Consider the following 15,790-nt stretch of genomic DNA (forward strand, 5'->3'; position numbering starts at 1 on the left):
CGCCAGCGTTGAATACCGTGAGGCAAGACCAGGACGTCAAGCGCTGCAACTGAGCTGCCTCAAGATACACTGTCCCGTAGTACTTGTGCGGCGTCCGTGGCGGTACGTAACTGAGTCTATCCTTCGCTCGCCACACGCTGACCACCCTCGACGTCAGTCAGCCTCAAGGATCAAGCGCCGCAAGGTTGGCTGCCTCAAGTCGTGGAGGGCGAAGACGGAAGGGTCAAGCGCCGGAAAGTTGGCTGCCTCAAGTCGTTGTGGGCGAAGGCGCAAGAGTCAAGCGCCGCAAGGTTGGCTGCCTCAAATCACGCTGGACGAAGACATACATCTGCAAGTTACACTGCGTCAGCGTCAAGGGTCAAGCGCCGCAAGACGGGCTGCCTCAAGTTCCGGTGGGCGAAGGCGGAAGGGTCAAGCGCCGCAAGCATGGCTGCATCAAGGTGGGCCGACCGTCGTCAAGCGCCGCAAAAGGGGCAGCCTCAACTGCAAGTCGTCAAGGGTCAAGCGCCGCAAGGTTGGCTGCCTCAAACCCGGCGGGCGAAGACGGAAGGGTCAAGCGCTGCAAGACGAGCTGCCTCAACGTCTTCAAGGGTCAAGCGCCGCAAGGGAGGCTGCATCAAGGTGGACCACTGTCAAGAGCCGCAAGAGGGGCAGCCTCAAGTCGCGGAGGGCGAAGACGCAAGGGTCAAGCGCTGCAAGACGAGCTGCCTCAAGATGCGATGTCAAGTGGGGCTGCATCTGGGTATCATCTGGGCTGTATCGACGTCAAGGGGGGCTGCATCTGGGCAACATCTGGGCTGCATCAACCTCAAGGGTCAAGCGCCGAAAGTGAGGCTGCATCAAGAGCCTACAAGAGGCCCTCGAGGGCGGGCGGGTACTCGCATTCGTGCGGTGTCCGTCCGGGCGCGGACCTTTACGTGGTCCTCGGGATAAGTACCCTCGCCTCGCTCAGTGCGAGTGCGAGGGGAAACCAACTCGCGCCGAATTCGTCTACGTCTACGGAGTGGTCCCTGTTGCTACAATGTCTTGTCGCTCGATACAATGTTCCAGGTGCAGGCGTATCGTCAATCATGTAGTAACACTTTGATAGTCTCTGAGACCGTATAGTAATACCGCATATGCCGTCGCTGTGTATTGCAATCGTAACCTTTGCTTAACCTGATGAACGACTGGGGCACGCGCTTGGCCCCGGCCAGGATCCGGTCGTCTCGACTACCATACACCCATCGACGCGCGTCCAACAGTGGACTTCCAAACCATCGCATACTCCAGAACATCGCAACACTTACTACGCGTTAACCAGGAACGACAGACACCCTCGCACACGCAAAGATTCATCTGTGCTTCCCCGCTACAGCGGGCCTTGCTCTCATTGCATTGCAACGTACTGTGTGTGCAACCGGCGCCGCCCAAAGATGAGCAAGCAGGCGGCAGCCAAAAAAGGATGGGCAAACGAACGAGAAGAGCAGGAATGCAAGGCAAAAGGGGAAGGGGAATGTCCAATCTGTGTATCCGAGTCAAGGCAGCTATGAGCGGTAGTACGAGGGTGAAGAGCACTACGAGTGAGCAAATCTCCAGTAAGTAGCGATGTCCGTCGGGGCAGTCAATGTCCGGGAGTGTCCGCAGTGGCTAGTGTGATAGAGCAGAGTCCGTGAGAGCAGGCAGCGAGTCCGTGCAGAGCAGTGAGCGATACAGTACGTGTAGGGTAAGTGAATCGTGATGCGTGGCGTGGAGGCGCAGGTGCGAGGCGGAGGTCAGAGATACTTGGGCGCGTCGGGCACGCGCTCAGACGAGCTTGGCGAGCGAGATCTGGTTGGTGTTCTGGTTGACGGACATGTAGACGTTCTTGAGGAAGACGTCGCCGACCTTCACACACCCGTCAGCGAACCTCGAACGCTCGACGCCAGTAAACGCCACTCACCAGCCACGTCGTCGCCCCGTCAATCTCGCCCGCCGAGATGCCCGACACACAGTCGCCCGTGGGGTCAGTCGCGTCCACAGGCGTGAAGAGCAGATCCACGGGGTCGATCGCGAACTGCGCGCCGCCAAACGCGAGGGCGACGCTCGTGTTGCTCGTGCACGGGATCGTGTACCCGCCCTGGCCGTCGCTCTGCGCGCCGGGGATCGCCGCGTGGACCGCGTCCGCGTCCGTCTGCGGCGCGACGATGAGCGTCGTGCCCGTGTCGAGGATCGCGGAGCGGTTCTGGAGGCCGAGGTCCTGCCCGTCGGCGGTGACCGCATCCATCGCGCCCTCCCAGAAGCCCTCCTGGCTGACGTTGTCGACGGTCACGAGCGAGGCCTGGTCGAACTTCGCCGTGTCGAGCCCGCCGAAGGTCACCTCGCCGTCGTTGAGCTGGTCCGCGAGCCGCGAGATCTTGAAGGACGTGATCGCTTGCTCGATGAGGCCGTTCTGGGCCAGGGACTCTGGCGGCGTGTTGGCGCCTTCCTCGGAGAGGGTCTGTGAGAAGCGCGAGCCGGTCAGACGATCCTCGTGCTACGCGCAGAGCGGGCGTAGACGTACAGATTGGGCGAGACCCATGAGACCGTCAAACGGAACGGTATCGGCAGAGAAGTCAGTGCTCTCGACGTTCGCAACACCGAAGGTGTGGTTGTTCAGCGCAAGGCCAGCGATGTTGACATTGTCGGAGCACGTCACACCCTGGACCTGACCTGTACCGTAGGTAACCTGGAACTGCTTGCCAATCTGCGCAAAGCTCGAAGAGGTGTTCGTGCCAAGGAAAGTGTGGTTGCCCTGCAAAGTACGCGCTCTAGGATTAATCGCGACACAATCTCTAACGCGGATGACGTACGCAGCCCTGAGTCGTGCCCTGGGTTGTGCAATCCTCGGAACCAACCCACATGTCTGCAGAGCCGGTGTCCATAAGGAACTTGAAGTCCTGCGCCGGCGTACCGACTTGCACAGTCGCGATGTAGCCGACATCGTTCGCCCTACAGTTCGCGTTCAGCCTCTACCGCGTAGCAACAAGTTCCGCAGATAACGCACTCGATGTTAAGACCAAGAGTGTTGGCCGTTGTGGGCGTGTTGGCAGCAGTGAGGCCGCCATTCGCCTGAGCCTCGAGGTCAATTTCGGGGAAGCCTGCAGCGGTAGAATCGGCGCCAGTAGCGGCGGATGCCGAACTCGAGGCATTACCCGCCGCGGCGGTCGAACTGGTCGCAGTGGCATTTGCTGTGGACGCGGTGCCGTTCGCTGCCGCGCCAGCACCGTTGTTCTTGTTGTTCTTGTGCTTGTGGGCGCGTTTGCGGTTCGCGCGGCCAAACAGAGGTTCGACTGCCTCCATACGCTTGTGGAGCTTGGCCTCAAGCGAGCGCTTGCTAGGCTGGATGTTTCCGGTCATGCGCGCGTAGCGCCTAAGACTGCGGTTGAGATGCTGCTGCAAGAACTGCACGAACATCCGGTCAATTTGGGGGTGGCTGCACACAAAGTATCGACATACCACTTGCGGGTGGACATCGGTCCGCGCCTGGTGCGCACGCTTCAACGGAAGCGTGATCATCTTCGCATTACGCTTTGCGGGGGCAGCGATCGCAGGATCGCCGAACAAAGTGAGCGAGACAAAGACGGAAGCCAGGAGGACGGAAAGGGAGATCGGAAGCTGCATGACTGGACCTGCCGAAGTTGGATGAACTGTGGCCTGACAGGAACGGAGAGGACAGGGAAAGAGAGGACAGCCGTAGAAAGGAAAGCACAGCTGAAGGCCCGGCCTTGAAAAGAGGGGGAAGAGAAGAAGTGGGGAAGCGGGGCAGCATAGCGGAGGCGGGCGTATATAAGCTGGCGTCGCTTGGACGTCGGCTGGCCTGGTCGGGGGCCCTTCGTTGGTGCTTCGACGGCGGAGAGCGACGCCTCGCACCTCCGTTGCCAGGCCCCTGCCTCTCCCCATTGGCCCCAGCAGACAGGCGCCCACCGACGTGCCCGACGCCCAATCACAGCCGCGCAGGGCTCCACTCGTCTTCATGTCGACGCCCTGTCGATGCCCTTCCTTCCGCTCCCGACCGCCTCGCATCCGCCTCCCTCGATGGCCGCTCGCGCAGAAGCCTTCGCGTCGCCATCACAGACTTCGACATCACACCCAGGTTCACAGCTCAGGCTATATTAAGCTGGGAGCCGACCTCGACATCCACCCCAATTGAGCACTCATACTATGTCATATAATCACCATGTGCCCAACATGTGCCCGACAAGTCATCCATGTACCATGCCATGAAACCTTGTGCTGCTGGCCGGGTCGATGCACGTAGATACGACTGGAGAAAGCGATTGGATGCATTATGCGCGAACCCAGGCCTACCAGTGACACGGTCACGTGTGCGTGACAGACCGCGTATACATCATCATCATTACATCGCTCTCCAAGTACTACTGTACGTACGCACTTGTGCCTCAACAGCTCGTATACGGATGACGAGAAACGTTTCTCGCTCTGTATACGTACACATAGCCTTATGCCGCATCTGTGGACGTAAGTATGTGCTCATTGAAGGGTTCCGACTTGATGGCTCGCGTCACTAGCAGTGTGTCCGGGCTGGGAGCCATTTCGCCATCACGTCCTCGTGTGCATGAGGGACTTGCAATGAACTTGAGAATTGATGGTTGAATGCATAAGCCGAATGCCCCACCTGGGCTGATTCAATATCGTCGACGCGCACGTACGCTGAGAGAGCAGGCTGTTAGCCTCCTGTGGCCGTGCGTACCCACTAAGTACATTTTAAATGCTACGCTGACCCTTCATGCTCAACGCCTAGCATAGTCCTCAGAACTACCCTCTGTGGAGGACCCTCCGTCGTTAACGGAGCGCGTTCGACTCCGATGGTCATCCCGTGAATACATGGTGTCGGTTGTCGATTAAAGTCGGTCTGTAGAGGCTTCTCGACTGTCATGGCGTGGGCATCTTGCTTGCAATCATCACCGTATATCGGGTTCGTGTGCGGTAGATGCGACACCCCTCTGGGCAGGACGTCGAATAGCCTCGCGGCGAGAGATGGTAGACGACCGCCTTGAAGTTGCCCGGCCATCTTCCTTTCGCACTCACGCCACCAAGTCAAACAGAATCTGAGATTGCGATCTCATCGCGGTACTTAACCTGCCTTGCACAGTCGGAGCGCGCTTTCACTCGACTTGCACTCTCCGTCCACACGGTCTTCTCCCCCCTCTCAGGATATCGCTTACGCGAAGCCGCTGTACCAACAGTTTGGAAAATGCTGAGTCTCGGTCTCTCTGCCCGCCGAGGGGCCGGTATGACGACAGACCTAGGCGCACCAGGCCCGGTGCCCCTCAAAGCTTCGTGGCTCACTGGCAAATATACAAAAAGCAGATTTTATTACACTGTACGTTTTTAGACAGCAGATAACATATCCGACGGAGAGCAGAAAGTTGACGGATTATGTTCCTATCCTAGCAGTACCTTTGTCAACGGGATCCCGGGTCCCCCAGCGCGCCACGGTCCCCGTCAAACCTTTACGTTTCAGCACAAGTCGACAATAAACTACAGAGAGCACCATGTCCACAGGTAAAATACATCGTACACCGTCTAACATGACATAGGTCGCGCGCAATACAGACCACGAAGAAAATAAGTTGAAGAACGTATATGAAAGGATCAGCCCTCGCCAAGGTCGGGCTCCCCGCCGTTGTCCGGCTCCCACTCCGCGTCCTGATCATCGAAGTTTCCGGTGTAGTTGTCGTCCTTCTCGTCCTCGTCCTCGTCCTCGTCGACCTCCATCCGGTCCGCCCCGTCAAACTGCGACGCGTGCCGCTCGTCGACGGCGGGCAGGACTGGGGGCATGGCGACTGCGCCACCGACGGGGGATGCTTTGTTCATGCCACCAGCACTCGGCGTGACCACGACGGTGTCCTCGCTCGGCACGCTGTGCCGGCTCGTCACTCCTGTGAGTGGACTGTTCGCACTGTCATCTTGCATTTCGACATCAGGCTCGCCCTCATCCTCCTCAGGCTCTTCAGGCTCCCGAGGCCCATCAAGCGACCGGGTGTCGCTCGTGAGCTTCCGCGGCGAGCGGCGTGTCTGGACGGGGGACATCGATGCCACCCTCACGACCCCATCCGTGTTCCTCCTGGTGGGCTTGCGCTGACTGCGCGGTAGAGCAGGAGGCGGCGCAGGGTCCTCGGTCACGCCACGGCGAGAGTTCCTACGGGTGGACGGCGCCGGCATCCTGACCTCCTCCACCTCCTGCGGCGCGGGCGAGTCGATGCGTCTACGCTTACGCGGCGACGCGGACCTCGCAGATGACGCCGCCCTCACATCTGGGTCCGTTATGGCGCGGGAGCGCAGGGGCCGCTTCCCGGACTCGTCATGCTCGTCCTGGGAGATGCGTCGCCCACCGGTCCCAGTCTTCACGGGTGACACGCTTGTCGTCGCACGGAGGGCCGGCCGGCGATTGGCCACCGGGCGCGATTTGCGTGCGGAGGGCGAGTCGTCCGGGACCCGCGCGCGCATGTCCTCCGCGGGTTTGGGGTCGACCTGTCCGCGCCTGCGCAGGGACCGGTCAGAAAACTGCAGGTCCCGCGTCAGTTGCCGTGCGAGAGCCTCGTCCAGCTCGAGCTGCGATTGCTCGTCGGTCTGGGTCTCCCCTGGTTGTGGATCCGATGCTGATACCGGGGCAGGATTCGATGTAGAGTCCGGCGACATGTCACTGGGAACCGAATTCACAGCCACAATCGCACTGGGACCGCCATTCGTGTCTGGTCGTACCCTTGAGACCTCGCGGGTGGGGCTAGTTGCCATTACAACATCGTCGTCGTCGAACAGATCAAACGGCGATTCGGAAGGCATAATGCTCGAGTCTCGCAGGTCCCCTACAGGCCTCGGCGTCGTCGGCGTCGCGGTCTCGACGACTGCAGGTACAGCGTCGGATGCAGCCATGGCCTGCGCACCCACGGCACGCGCGGTCTCCGAGTTCGCAGAGGGCAGCTGCTCTGACTTGCGCGTCCTCGACACGATGAAAGGGCTCCACTTCAGCTTCTCGGGCTTGAGCGTCACGTAGTTCTTCGCCTCCATGTTCGCTAGGTACCGCTCTACCTCCTCCGAATCCCAGTGGATCTCGTACTTGGTCGGGGCAACAAACGGCCCCTTGACTTTCTCTTCGTCGTGCGTCTCCCGCCGCTGTAGGTGCTTCCGCGCGATACCGTTCTTCCTGCCCTTTGGGAACTTGATGGCCTGCCCCGGCATCGGCTTAGGTCGGTTCGCCGGATCGTCGATCTTGATCATCCCAAGCTGGACAAGAGTGTTGCAGATGTCTTCGATCGTCACCGCAGTGGCGGCACTGATGTCTATGTATCACTTAGTATGACGTACAGATTCATGACAATTACGGTAAGTACCTTCGAGGCGAGGATTGGGCGGCGCTGTGCGGAAGTACCTATGTAGAGCAAATGTCCAGTACTTCCTGTAGCTGATCGCTCCCAACGGCGACAAGGGCTTTTCCGGAGACCCTGGTCGTTGCTCCTTTCGCGACAATAGATAACCTGTGAACCTATGAGTGAGCTGGTCGGCGGGCCGCGAGTAAGCCGATCTTACTGAAGTCGATCAGCAGTTGACCCCATCCTCGCCGCTGCCGAACTGGGAGCGTCATGATACAGCTGACGTTATAATCCTTCGGACTACGTTTCTCCTTGCTAAAATACCCTACGAAGCGTGCACCGACGTCGTCGAACTCTGCGATTACATAGAATAAGAACGGCTCCACGTCGTAGAACAAGGACTTGTGGTCCAAGAACATCTTCGACAGCAAACATAGATTTTGACAATAGATCTTGTTCTTGCGTCCGTCGACTTCGAATATAGAGATCGGACCGTCGCGGTAGATCTCGTCCCCTGGCGGGAACCGCATCTTGCACTTCATCTGCGTCGTCAATGTTCAGCAATGTAGTACATGAACATAGCACAGATCACTTCACCAAATGTCGGTTCGCGAGGAATTTGCTCTTCATGTACTTCAGGCAGAACTCACAATACCACAATCTACCGTCTGGAATGTTTGCATACTCCTCGGGAAACGGAGCATCGAACCAAGTGTCGATGTCGTGGTCACCGAACCGTATCTTGCGTATCCGCAAGCCATCCGGGGACTTCTGTACTTGCGGCCCTGGCGTCGAACACGCAGGAGACTCCGATCGTTCTGAAAGAGGGGCTGGGAGCGTGGCTTGACGCGATGAGCGCAAAGGGCGCGAGGATGGGCCAGCACCGGGGGTCTCTGGAGCTTCCAACTGAGCTGGGGGCGGCTTGGGGTACAGTCGTTCCTAGTAGCAACATCAAGCAACATCCGAAATCACACAGGAAGAGAACTCACTTCTGCTGCGACGCGGCTTTTCTCGAACCGCTGCTTGTCCACTGGGAGTATGGACGTCTCGGCCATGTCGCGGTCCTCCGGGCTGAGGATGTCGTCGAACATGCCCTTGGGCGCGTCACCCGGGTCATCCTCGCGCGCCTTGCCCTTATCGCGGAAGGGGAGGCGGATCCGCAGGCCGGTCCCAGACCTCTGCGTCGGTGAGGATGGCGGCGCGGGAGAGGCCACTCGGACGCGCGGACGTTTGTGAGCGCGAGTTGACGGTGTCGCATCATCAGCGTCAGGTTCGTCGCGCATGGGTGTCTTCCCTTTCGGACGCTGTTTCTTCTTGTTCTTCTGTCTCAATGCGGCAGGGGTCGCCTCTCCGTCTGCGTCGACTTCGGACTCATCCGTTACGCCGACCATGTCGTGCCCGCGTCCAGTAAGGCGAGAAGAGGACGCGATTGACGATGAACGGTATGCTGCAATATGCTCTGGCGGAAGCTTTGTTGGATGTTCGGGAACTGGCGAAGGATAGGGGAAAGGAGGATTGGCCACAGGAGGCACCTTGGTGGGGTGGTGTATATCGGATTGGGAAGCGGACTGAGCATCCTGAGCGAGGGCATCCTCGCATAACGGACAGTACCACGTTCCCGGCGGAGCTTCCTCCAGTGGTGGTTGGAGACAGTCCATATGCCAGCCTAAAAGACCAAGGTTATTATGCACGGCGCCTAAATGAAATTCGCATTCGTACCTCGGTCGCATCGCTCACACAGAATCATCTTGTTCTGACAAATACATTCAGAAGATGTGTATAACAGAGCAGCTGATGACATACCTCTCGTTCCTTCTTCTGACAAACTTCACACCTCTTACAATTGTGACACAACCAAGGGTACGAGCGCATCACGTCGCCGATATCTGCTAGATTGAGGCAGCTCGGATGCGCTTATATGTGATTGTTTCAGTACGAAGCTTCCGACTGGACCCCTGGAAGGAGGACTCACTGCTGCGTCCGCATTCCGCACAACTGACCATTCGCTCGGCCTGACCACCCTTGTTCCTCGAGTCGTTACCCTGGCAGAACCCGCACTCTTCCTCGCGCTTCGGCTGGCGCCTTTTCTTCGGTGGTTTCGCAGTTGGTGGCGGCGTTGGCTCCTCGACGAGCAAGTACGAAGGACTTGGCTGGGGTGCGAACGGGTCTCCCTGCGGGCCCCGAGAGTACTGTCGAAACTGTGAAATCCTTGGCTGAGGCGCGACTATTGTCGGCGAGACGACCTGTTTCGGGATAGTCAGTGCCTTCCTCGACTTCGTGCAGGTCGAGTGCGGAGCGCGACGCGACGCGTTCACGTACGGCCGCGTCGGTCGCCTCTCTGAGACCTTCAAAGCGACTCACCTCCACACTTGCCCGCCCCTCTTCTCCAAGCAGTGCCGGGTCGACCGGTATTGCGTGCAGAGCAGGATCAATGCGGATGTCGTCGCCGCCGTTATTGGAGGTGTGATTTTGGTGGCCCTGGTCCGGCTGGAATGGCGAGCCTGCCGCGTACTCTGCACCGCTCATCGCAGCAACGGGGCTCCTCGCCTCTGAACGGTCCTCTGGGTGCAGAGACAAGGACTGGCGGCGCCGTCGTCGTGCCCGGCAGTGAGCTGAGTCCAGGTTATTTGGGCCTTGTTTGGCGCTGTGGGACTGTTCCTTTTTTGGCAGTCACTCTGTCAACACTCAGACGCGCGACGACTCATGCATTTGCTGCCAGACACTGCGCTCCTCCAGCTCCGGCGACTGCGGTATGGAAATTCGTATGTACGTATCGGATGGCAGTGATATGGGTGGCTCTGCGCGAGAGGGAGCGACCTCGCGCGCTCTGGAGCCGGCCGCTGTACGGTCCACGTGCCGGATCGACGCTCGGGAATGACCGCGGCGGCCAGTTGGGCACGGCGCATTCCCCACAGCTGACAGCCCCAGAGCGCAGGGAGAGCAGAGCAGGGTCTCGAGAATGCTGGGACGGTATGCTCGGAGAGCAGTGCGCCGGCAGCGACCTGCAAGCATGGGTGACTCTGAGGGAAAGGCGGAACATGCTACGCCGAGGCGCCCACGTTGGGCAAACACTGCGCTGCCACCTGAGCTCGCTTGCCCTGCTCTGCCCGGGCCAGAAACGCTGCGGGCCCGTCGCAGGGGAGAGTAAGAAGTCCCCGGCGGGTCCCTGGCCGCGAGCTGGGTCTGCGAGGCGAGCAGACCGAGGCAGAGGGGCGGTTTCGTAAGGGTGGCTGAAGGCGTGGCTCAGCCAAACAACAAATAAGGCTCCGTGGGCAGCGTCTCCTGCTCAGTTGCACTCGTCCTGGATGTATCAGCCCGATAAACTGCCCTCGTTCTCTCTCTAACTCCTACCACCACGTCGTCCACAACCACCCTCACCGCTATGCAGAGTGCCGTGCACGCCATGGTACCGCAGCTGGTGCCCTTGTACACCCATGCGGGCCTCAGTCGCCCGCTGAACGGCAATTCCACCGGCATGCCCACGCCCCCCGCAACGCGCAAGCGCAAGCGGGCCCCCCACCAGTACACCGTCAGCTACAGCGAGGTCCAGGAGGTCGACAGTGCCGGCAAGGTCCGCGACGTCATTGTCATCGACGACACTCCCCCACCCACGACGGCTTCCCCATCCACAACGCACATGTTCTCGGCGTCGTATCAGCCCCCGCTGTACTCCGCCCCCATTCGCACACGGGCTCGCGCTGCCCAGGAGGCCCAAGCGTTGTCCACGAGCACCTCCTCTGCCACGCTCCCCGGACCTGCTGCCAAGAAGCGGAGGCGGGATATCGCTGATGACGCAGGCACTGTCGCGAAGAAGCCCGCCACAAGCCATCTGCAGCATCAACTTGTCGCGAACAAGTCAATCGCTAGTGGCAGCGGCGCTACTGTCGAAGAGGTATGAGTAGTCAATCCGGAACGGGACGGTCGTGCTCATATGCGTTCATCAGGTCTCGAAGGAGGTCTCTTGCGACGACAAGGAAGGCCATTACATCGTTGTGCCCGACGATATCATCCACCGTCGCTGTAAGTTGATTGCTGTCTCCAACACTACGTGTGGCTGATTCCTCCTCAGATCGTACGGTACGGCTCCTTGGACAAGGGACGTTCGGCAAGGTAGTCGAGGCATTCGACATCGAAACGAACAAGAAGGTAGCTATCAAGATCATCCGAGCCATTCCCAAGTACCGCGATGCAAGTAAGATGGAAGTGCGCGTCCTACAAAAGCTGAAGGAGAAAGATCCAAGAAATAACAAGTGAGTATCCGTGGACGTGAAGTCGTTATCAGAGAGTGAATCGCATGCGTTACAGCAAATGTATCCATCTTATACAGTGGTTCGACCACCGCAACCATATCTGTCTCGTCTCGGAGTTGCTCGGGATGTGTGTCTACGACTTCCTCAAGGAAAACGCGTTTGCACCGTTCCCTCGGCAACACATACAGTCATTCGCGAAGCAGCTCCTCGGCAGTGTAGCATGTACGTGATCCTCAAATGGACAGCAAGTTTCATATTGACCGTTCCTGTGTTACAGTTCTTCACGACCTTCACCTCATCCATACTGATCTCAAGCCGGAGAATATCTTATTGGTTAACAATGATTATCGGGTCGCTCAGATCCCTATACCGGGCAGAGGAGTACGTCACAACCAACCGTATGGCGCCACTCGCCGTACTGACATCCTGCCAGCGTAATACAGGAACAAGAGCAAAGAGGGTGCTGAAGTCTACGGATATCCGTCTAATCGATTTCGGCTCGGCAACGTTCGAGGATGAGTACCATTCCAATGTCGTATCGACTCGGCACTATCGTGCACCTGAGATTATTCTTGGTGAGGTCCCCCCGGATACTTTCGCTTATCCTTGCACTGACGTTGATGGTCGCAGGTCTTGGGTGGTCGTACCCATGCGACGTCTTCTCGCTAGGATGCATCCTCGTGGAGTTCTACACTGGGATGGCCCTGTTCCAGACACACGACAACCTCGAGCATCTAGCCATGATGGAACAGGTGATGGGCAAGATGCCGGACCGTTTCGCTCGGCAAGGTGCTCGCACGAAGCCAGAGTTCTTCAGGGAGGGCAAACTCGACTGGCCCAAACCGAAGGTCTCACGGCAGAGCAAGAAGGATGTGCGTGCTTGCCGGAGCCTGCAGGTTAGCATCGACGACCCCTTCTGCTTGACAATGTGCTGATCGACCTTCGATAAGCAGGAAATCATCCCTCCGAAAGACAGCATCAACGTGAACTTCCTCGATCTCGTCAAGAGGTTGCTGACTTTCGACCCTGCACTCCGGATATCCGTGCGAGACGCGCTGGCCCATCCCTACTTCTCGCTAACGGTCCCGAACGAACAATGAACAAGCCTATGCCCGTTCTCTTCCTTGGGTATTATCGCGGACAGGCGGTGCCACGTCCCTACCTCACTCTATACGAGTACATAATGCTGTGTGATGCCGCTGCTGTTCGTTTCGTCTTGTCTCGCGCTTTTGGAGGTCCCCCACATGTACAACCATATGCAAGCGTACGCACCTCTCCCCTCCCTCGACATCTTGTCCCTCTGCATTGTGATGCTTCCCTCCCGTCTCATATCCGTAGCATTTCTCCTCACCTTCTTCAATACCTTCGCTCATCACAATGCATCAGTAATGTCGTATCTATACCGGGATCCCCCCTCTTCCCTGCCCACCCTTTTTACTATGTCTTCTATGTTTAACATATTCGTACTGAACTTATAGATGCAGCGCTCTTCCTCCTGTATTTGTGTCGGGTATGGGTATGGACTAGTGGTTGGCAGAGGCTCGGCCATGTATTGTACGTCGAGCGTGGAACGTTGAAGCGAGCCCTTCGTGTAGACCGTCTCCCATGGGCTGGGCTACCCGTCACCTGCGGAAGGTTCAAGGGTGCGTGCGATTATCATTGACCGCAGTGCGGGCCGCAGGGAGGCAATGTGATTCTGTGTCCGCAGACCCCGGCGGGCCTCGTCCTCAAAATGGGGGTGCGGAGGCAATACTGGCGGACCGCTCGCAGTGATTCCAACATCATCGATTGTCGTCCTCCGGAGTCCCTGACCAGCTGCTCAGTAAGTAGGGCTGAATGACGTATGTTGGAAAGGCGTACATATATATTGACGCAATACCGTGCTGGTGCAGATCTACGTGGGGCGGTCACCAACCCTGGGTACTACGGCGATACAGTGCCCTGCGGGTCGATGCGACAGGTAATGCATGGAGTGTTCCGACGGAGACTGAACGGCGTACTGTACGTATGACTGACTTCCGTCATACAGAATGGTGATGTAGTGCGTGTAGCACAGATGGCTCGTGGAGGCGATAATGCGCTCGCGGCCCTCAAACCTTGGTGCAAATTCATACCGACTCGGTCATGTCAAAAATTGCTCCTGACAAATAGATGCCCGGAGCCATATCATCGTGACCAGCAATACCAAAGCAATGCTATGACCGGTGTATCTAGACGCGAACGGACCGGCCGGGGCTATGAAGATTCGATCTCCAGCATTCGCGCTCTCAGCAATGGCCGATTAGGATGGCAACTAGATGGTTGGCTAGAGATGGTACTTACTATGGCCTATCGCTCGCGATCGGTGGACGACGTCGCTCCAGCGATCACCGAAAGGTTCGACAGCCCGGGAGAGAGTCACTGCAACCGGTGCTCTCAGAGCCGCGGGACCGCAGCCGGAGCTATTCGATATTCATCATTCGACGGGGAGGACGTACTGATATGCACGCGCATAGCCTGGGAGAATGGCAGAGGTACAATTTAACCAGGCCGAAGGCTGGACAGCCCGAACGCGATGTCCAGCTCCTTCCGGACCAGATCCATATTCAGCGGGAGTCGTTCACGATCGTGCTATCATAAGTAGTAAGTAGTACGCCACCTACTGTGCACGCAACGCGGTCAGTCACGGCACGTGAGTGTGACCTTAATTCTGACAGCGCTTAGGCGCCACAACTCGGATTTCAAGTTGGCTTCTCAATGGCTTCTACTTTACTCATGGCGCTGCGGCTACTTAGTACTGTTGTCTCTCCCATACTGCGCGTCCGTTGGACTTCTGACTGGAATATTGTGGAGGCGCCAGAGCGTTAGAACGCTTCACGTAATGGAACGGTGAGTACTTTCATTCGTATTCACTCTCAAGCTGACCACTAGTACGGCGGCGCAGCTGCAGGTTGCAGCCTGAGTGTGTATCCCAAGGCTGAGCTGGGTGTCATAATGCGTCGTCCTGTACGCTACTCAGTGCTTTCGATAGCCTTCAGACGGTTTTCAGCACATTGGTAAGAGTTATATCCATCTCCTGATCAGGTACAGTTATGACCGATCTGCATCACTACTTAGCCCGCCAGTTAACAACTACCCCGACGGCGCGCTAAGTGCACCATGCAGCAGGACGCTGAGGGAAAAGATTGAGAATAATGAGCCAGCCGACCACAAGTATGATCACATTGGTGAGACGCACCGCGACAGGTTGTTCAGCACCCGGGCTATGACTTCTCACTTGCTCTTCGGGGGCTCGGCGCAGCCGCACGCCGGCCAGGAGCAGGACCCGCCGTTCTTCTCAACGTTAGCGCACTTCACGGTGTCCTACAGAGGCGGGTGAGTACTTGTGTACGGGTATCTGTGCCGATGCCTACTCACAGACATGATGTTGGTGTGTAGAGGAGTGTAGTAGTCGAGGACTGCTGTCAATCTACCACACCAGGGCCGCCTTATATGCTGTTGTTGGGCGGTGCGTAAGCGTCAGCTGTCTGGCCACAGGCCGGGCATGTGGCAATCGTGAGCCACATAGAGCGCCGCGAACCTAATAGCTGATGTCCTATTGGTGTGTGTAGGTCCCAATCACGACGGCGAGTTCTGTCATACTGGTTTAGATTTAGGTATTTTTCCAGCATGGCGGGACCTCTGACCAATGCTTAATGAGTCATTTCAGCCCAAGAACGCCCGTGCAGCCCTCTGGGAGCTTCTTGGCCATACTTATATGCGTTTCAACCTTCTCGGACTCTGCATCGTGTCAGCTGCCCTACCACGCAACTTGGTCTCGGGCCTCTTCGACTGATAAAGCCGACCTCGGAACACGGTCCCTGTTGTCGGACGGCTCATCCTGAAGGCCTGATGGTTCGCCGGACGGCAGAGTGCTTCTTCGCGGTAGGGATGTGGTTCCACGCGGACTAACCTATATTTGGCGCGTACGACCACCACTCTCCTTGCCCGCATTGCTCTGAGACGCCTCTTCTGACAGACGCTGTGAATTAGCAGACCAACATAGCTGATTTCTCCTGGTTGAGGGATGCATGTGATGCACGTACGTCTGTTGTTCGGACAACGTTCGCCGTGACGTAGGTAAATACAGATGGTTCCAAATCCTTTCCGCTTCTAGGTAGGGCTGATCCTATCGTATCCGTCATTTGGAGTGACACCGTATCATATCTGCAGCGTCCGCCGGCTCGC

At 57.9% G+C, this 15,790-nt stretch overlaps 5 protein-coding genes across 5 annotated transcripts; 3 read left to right on the plus strand and 2 right to left on the minus strand.

The window, feature by feature from the left end:
- Window positions 1-1,327: 1,327 nt before the first annotated feature.
- On the minus strand, window positions 1,328-4,365 carry C8Q71DRAFT_750664 (acid protease). The gene is made up of 6 exons (XM_047923287.1): window positions 3,457-4,365; window positions 3,005-3,402; window positions 2,811-2,949; window positions 2,522-2,752; window positions 1,922-2,458; window positions 1,328-1,866 (listed from the first exon to the last, which is right to left on the minus strand). Exons 1-6 carry the CDS (start codon window positions 4,021-4,023, stop codon window positions 1,786-1,788), a joined length of 1,953 nt encoding a protein of 650 aa, XP_047780281.1. The 5' UTR covers window positions 4,024-4,365; the 3' UTR covers window positions 1,328-1,785.
- Window positions 4,366-5,486: 1,121 nt separating this feature from the next.
- On the minus strand, window positions 5,487-9,403 carry C8Q71DRAFT_895990 (uncharacterized protein). The gene is made up of 9 exons (XM_047928737.1): window positions 9,307-9,403; window positions 9,138-9,247; window positions 9,054-9,087; window positions 8,858-9,000; window positions 8,324-8,704; window positions 7,932-8,273; window positions 7,552-7,876; window positions 7,356-7,499; window positions 5,487-7,304 (listed from the first exon to the last, which is right to left on the minus strand). The coding sequence occupies exons 1-9, from the start codon at window positions 9,335-9,337 to the stop codon at window positions 5,617-5,619; spliced, it is 3,198 nt and encodes a 1,065-aa protein (XP_047780282.1). The 5' UTR covers window positions 9,338-9,403; the 3' UTR covers window positions 5,487-5,616.
- Window positions 9,404-9,682: 279 nt separating this feature from the next.
- Window positions 9,683-10,637, plus strand: C8Q71DRAFT_525308 (uncharacterized protein). The gene has a single exon (XM_047919129.1). The coding sequence runs from the start codon at window positions 9,827-9,829 to the stop codon at window positions 10,556-10,558; it is 732 nt and encodes a 243-aa protein (XP_047780283.1). The 5' UTR covers window positions 9,683-9,826; the 3' UTR covers window positions 10,559-10,637.
- A 172-nt stretch (window positions 10,638-10,809) lies between these two features.
- Window positions 10,810-12,684, plus strand: C8Q71DRAFT_705016 (CMGC/CLK protein kinase; the record flags this gene model as incomplete). The annotated part of the gene is made up of 8 exons (XM_047920425.1): window positions 10,810-11,226; window positions 11,279-11,354; window positions 11,404-11,584; window positions 11,640-11,806; window positions 11,862-11,965; window positions 12,018-12,159; window positions 12,215-12,480; window positions 12,538-12,684. The coding sequence occupies 8 exons, from the start codon at window positions 10,810-10,812 to the stop codon at window positions 12,682-12,684; spliced, it is 1,500 nt and encodes a 499-aa protein (XP_047780284.1).
- Window positions 12,685-12,716: 32 nt separating this feature from the next.
- C8Q71DRAFT_525907 (uncharacterized protein) lies at window positions 12,717-13,331 on the plus strand. The gene is made up of 2 exons (XM_047919130.1): window positions 12,717-13,227; window positions 13,293-13,331. Exon 1 carries the CDS (start codon window positions 12,778-12,780, stop codon window positions 13,060-13,062), a length of 285 nt encoding a protein of 94 aa, XP_047780285.1. The 5' UTR covers window positions 12,717-12,777; the 3' UTR covers window positions 13,063-13,227; window positions 13,293-13,331.
- The last annotated feature ends 2,459 nt before the right edge of the window (window positions 13,332-15,790 follow it).

Source organism: Rhodofomes roseus (genome assembly GCF_022264815.1).
Source record: "Rhodofomes roseus strain CIRM-BRFM 1785 chromosome Unknown C8Q71scaffold_7, whole genome shotgun sequence".
NCBI classification, from domain to species: domain Eukaryota; kingdom Fungi; phylum Basidiomycota; class Agaricomycetes; order Polyporales; family Fomitopsidaceae; genus Rhodofomes; species Rhodofomes roseus.